We start from the raw sequence: 3,852 nt of genomic DNA, 5'->3' as shown, positions 1-3,852 counted from the left end.
TGCCTAACGTTTATGACACATGAAAAATAGATTTCTTCAGTAGTGAATGATAGGTGCCTTGGTAACTGATGATTTTTAAAAATTAATAAATAGTAAAGCTCAACCATAATTCCACAGTTAAATGTATATAAATAGAAAGTCTTTCCTTCTGCCTATTTAATCTTTTCCCTCAGAGGTAACCAGTGTTAATAATTAGGTAGCTATATCACCTTCCTTTTTTCTAAGTTTATATAGACATATTTAATTAACTAAGCATTGATATGCATATACACACATATGTTTAAAAACCTTTATAAACATACAAAGAAGATTAATGACCTTATACATGTTACTTTTTCAATTAACAGTTGGATGTCTTTCCTGGGTAGAACATTGATATGCTTCCTTATTTTTAATAGTCGTTTAGTATCCTTTTACATGGCTAAGTAGTTTACTTCTCCCTTCTGATTAGGTTCTTGATAGGATTTTTTTTTCCTTTTTTCTTGTTTTGCTATTATAGTGCTACAGTCAACATTCTTGTACTTACTAAAGCTATTATTTCTGTAGGATAGGTTCTTAGGATTTGATGAACATACAGAGATTTTACAGGTTAAGTGAATCCGTGAAGCCTAGAGTGAAGTCTAGAGTGAAGTAACTACCCAGGGACATAGTACCCAGTTAGTAGTTAGCAATCCGGCCTAGATTAGCTCTTCTAATCCAAATATAAACTTTCTGCTTTCCCCAGTGAACCCATCATTTTCTCCTGTCTTTTCCATTGTTTCTTCTCTTCTCTCCCCTTCTCTTCTTTTAAAAAAATCTATTTATGTTTTTATTTTTTGTAGACACAGGATCTTGCTGTGTTGCTCAGTCTGGTCTTAAACTCCTGGCCTCAAGAGATCCTCCCACCTCAAGCCTCCCAAAGCATTGGGATTAGTTAGGTGTGAGCCACCATGCCAAGGCCTCTTCTTTTATACTTGGTGTTTTCCTCTTTTTATCTCTCTCTGGCATGACCTCCTTTTTTTTTTTTTCCCTGACATTTCACCACCCCCTTATTCCCATCTACGTCTTGCATTTCTATTTTTTTCCTTGCTTTTTTTTTTGTTCCTGTATTCATTCCTTAATTTACAGCAATTTCTAACTGAATTTGTTTTTTTGTTTTTTTTTTTTTGGAGACAGGGTCTTGCTGTGTTGCCCAGGCTGGTCTCAAACTCCTGGGCTCAAGCGGTCTTCCCATCTCAGACTCCCAAGTAGCTGGGACTACAGGTGCACACCACTGCGCCAGCTTGCTAAGATTTTGTATTTCTGATCCTTAATTTAAAAGTCAGGGTGCTGTGGCCTGTTGGGCAGCCTCACAGAGCCACCCATAGCCACCCACCTCCCCCGACACAACGTCTCTGCTGCTGCAATGGTAGACATGGAAGATGGCGAGGACCCCTGCCTCCTGGCCCTCACTTGGGGGCGAGTGGGGGGGGTCAGGTGGGGTAGGGGACAATGTTCCCTGTGGGGAACGCGGTGGCTATGTAGAGCTGGGACATGGAGTGCGATACGTGCACCCTCTTTGGGTGTAGGTGATGAATGCCTGTCTTAGATGTCAAGATGAAAACAAACAAGGGGGTTGTATTATGGTCTGCAGAGAGTGTAATCATTCCTTACACAACTGCTGCATGTTTCTGTGCGTGAAACAGAACAATCACTGCCCTCTCTGCGAGCAGGACTGGGTGATCCGAACAATCGGCAAATGAGAGTGGTAGAAGGCTTTCTTTTTTTTTTTGAGACAGAGTCTCACTCTTTTGCCTGGGCTAGAGTGAGTGCCATGGCGTCAGCCTAGCTCACAGCAACCTCAAACTCCTGGGCTCAAGTGATCCTTCTGCCTCAGCCTCCTGAGTAGCTGGGACTACAGGCATGCGCCACCATGCCCGGCTAATTTTTTCTATGTATTTTTAGCTGGCCAATTAATTTATTTCTAATTTTAGTAGAGGCGGGGTCTCGCTCCTTGCTCAGGCTGGTCTCGAACTCCTGAGCTCAAACAATCCGCCCGCCTCGGCCTCCCAGAGTGCTAGGATTACAGGCGTGAGCCACCACACCCGGCCCCATTATATCTTAAAATATTTTTTTCTGCCTTCCTTCTCCCTTCACCATCTCTTTTTCTGAGACTCCAATTACATACCTACTGAGTGTCTAGATTTTTTTTTTTACAATTCACGGGTGCTTTCTTTGTTGTTTTCAAGTTGTTTTTTCCCTGTGTAGATTTTATTTTGGATCGATTGCTCTGTCCCCAAGTTTAGTAATCTGTCTAGGTGTCTAATTTGCTGTTAATTCCAGTCCGTGTACTTTTCATTTCAGACATTGTATTTTTCATCTTGGAAAGTTTCTTATGGCTTTTTTTTATTATATTTATTTATTTATTTTTATAGACAGAGTCCTGCTCTATTGCCCAGACTGGAGTGCAGTGGTGTGATCATAGCTCACTGCAACCTCAAACTCCCGGGCTTAAGTGATTCTCCTGCCTCAGCCTCCCGAATAGTTGGGACTATAGGTGTGTGCCACGATGCCTGGCTAATTTTTCTAGTTTTTATAGAGACAGGGTCTCACTTTTGCTCAGGCTGGTCTTGAACTCCTGAGCTCAAGTCATCCCCCCACCTCAGCCTTCCACAATGCTAGGATTACAGGCGTGAGCCACCCAACCCGGCCCTGTTTTCCTCTTAATCAAGGAAAATAGCTAAATAGTATTCCCTTTACAACTCCTTTATGGACCAAAAAAAATTACCTTTATTTATTCATTCAACAACTTATGGAATGTTTACTATGTGGCAGGCCATATACTAGCATTGGGTATACATACAAAGGTGTATGAAAGAGTTCCTGCCCTCTTATAATCTAGTAGGTAAACTGACAAGAAACAGCTTTTTCATTGTGGAATATTTGCAGTGGAAATGTGATCTTCTAGAACTATGGAAATAGAGGTGTTTATACTCTCTGAGTATCTATTTATCCTTATCTAATTAGCTCCTTTTCTCAAACCCTCAATTATGCTCCCGCCTGAATATTTCTGTGTTTGCTGTTCCATCCGCCTAGAATGTCCCTTTGCTAGGATTATCCAAATGTTTTACTCTCTATTCCTTCACATCCCTGCTTGAATATCACCTTATAAAGGAGACGACCCCTGACTATTGTCTGTAAAATAGCACTTCCTACCTCCAGTCTTTATCCTCTTACTCAGATTTATTCTTTTTTTATAGCATTATTATTTATATTTTTATTTATTTTTCTACCCATCACCTTCTGCTCCCTTCCCTCCCACATGTAAATGCCAGATCAGCAGTCTTTATCTGAGTTGTTCATTCTTTTATCTCCTGCACCTTGAATAGTTATTGGCACATAGTGGATGCTCAATAAATATTTCTTGAAAGAATTAATACCTCTTTGATCATTTGATTATTTTTTCTTCTTCCCATGTTTCCCGAGAAAGCATTTCTTGACTGATTTTATTCACATTGACTATTTTTGGTTTACTATGTTCTTAGAATATACAAATGTGTTAGTAATGTTGTAGAAGTTGAAAGAGACTCTTATAATGCCAGCTACTTATGAAATTTTGTTTTCTTACCCCCTCTCTTAGTTTTCAGGTATGACCAATCCACTTGATAAACATGTTGATGTCATAAGCAATAAGTATGAATTGTCTGCCTCCCCAATTGTTGCTCAGATGTTTGGGATTGCTGGAAGAGAACATATGGAAAAATATGGTATGTTTAAGTTAAAAACTTTAAGGCTTATTACTAGTTATATACATGAGATGAGAAACAACCAGTATTTATTAAGGAACTGTGGAAGATGCCAGGATATATAAAATATAAAATTATTATTATTATT

The 3,852-nt window shown here is 39.5% G+C and overlaps 1 protein-coding gene across 1 annotated transcript in view; it reads left to right on the top strand.

Annotated features, from left to right (window-relative positions):
• Window positions 1-3,852, top strand: part of SCP2 (sterol carrier protein 2) — a 110,508-nt gene that overhangs the window by 25,815 nt on the left and 80,841 nt on the right. Inside the window, 1 exon segment of the mRNA XM_012639436.1 lies at window positions 3,599-3,725. Coding sequence (XP_012494890.1) covers window positions 3,599-3,725 — 127 coding nt within the window.

Source organism: Propithecus coquereli, unplaced genomic scaffold (assembly GCF_000956105.1).
Source record: "Propithecus coquereli isolate 6110/MARCELLA unplaced genomic scaffold, Pcoq_1.0 Scaffold14, whole genome shotgun sequence".
NCBI classification, from domain to species: Eukaryota; Metazoa; Chordata; class Mammalia; order Primates; family Indriidae; genus Propithecus; species Propithecus coquereli.
This window is presented reverse-complemented; position numbering and strand designations above follow the sequence as displayed.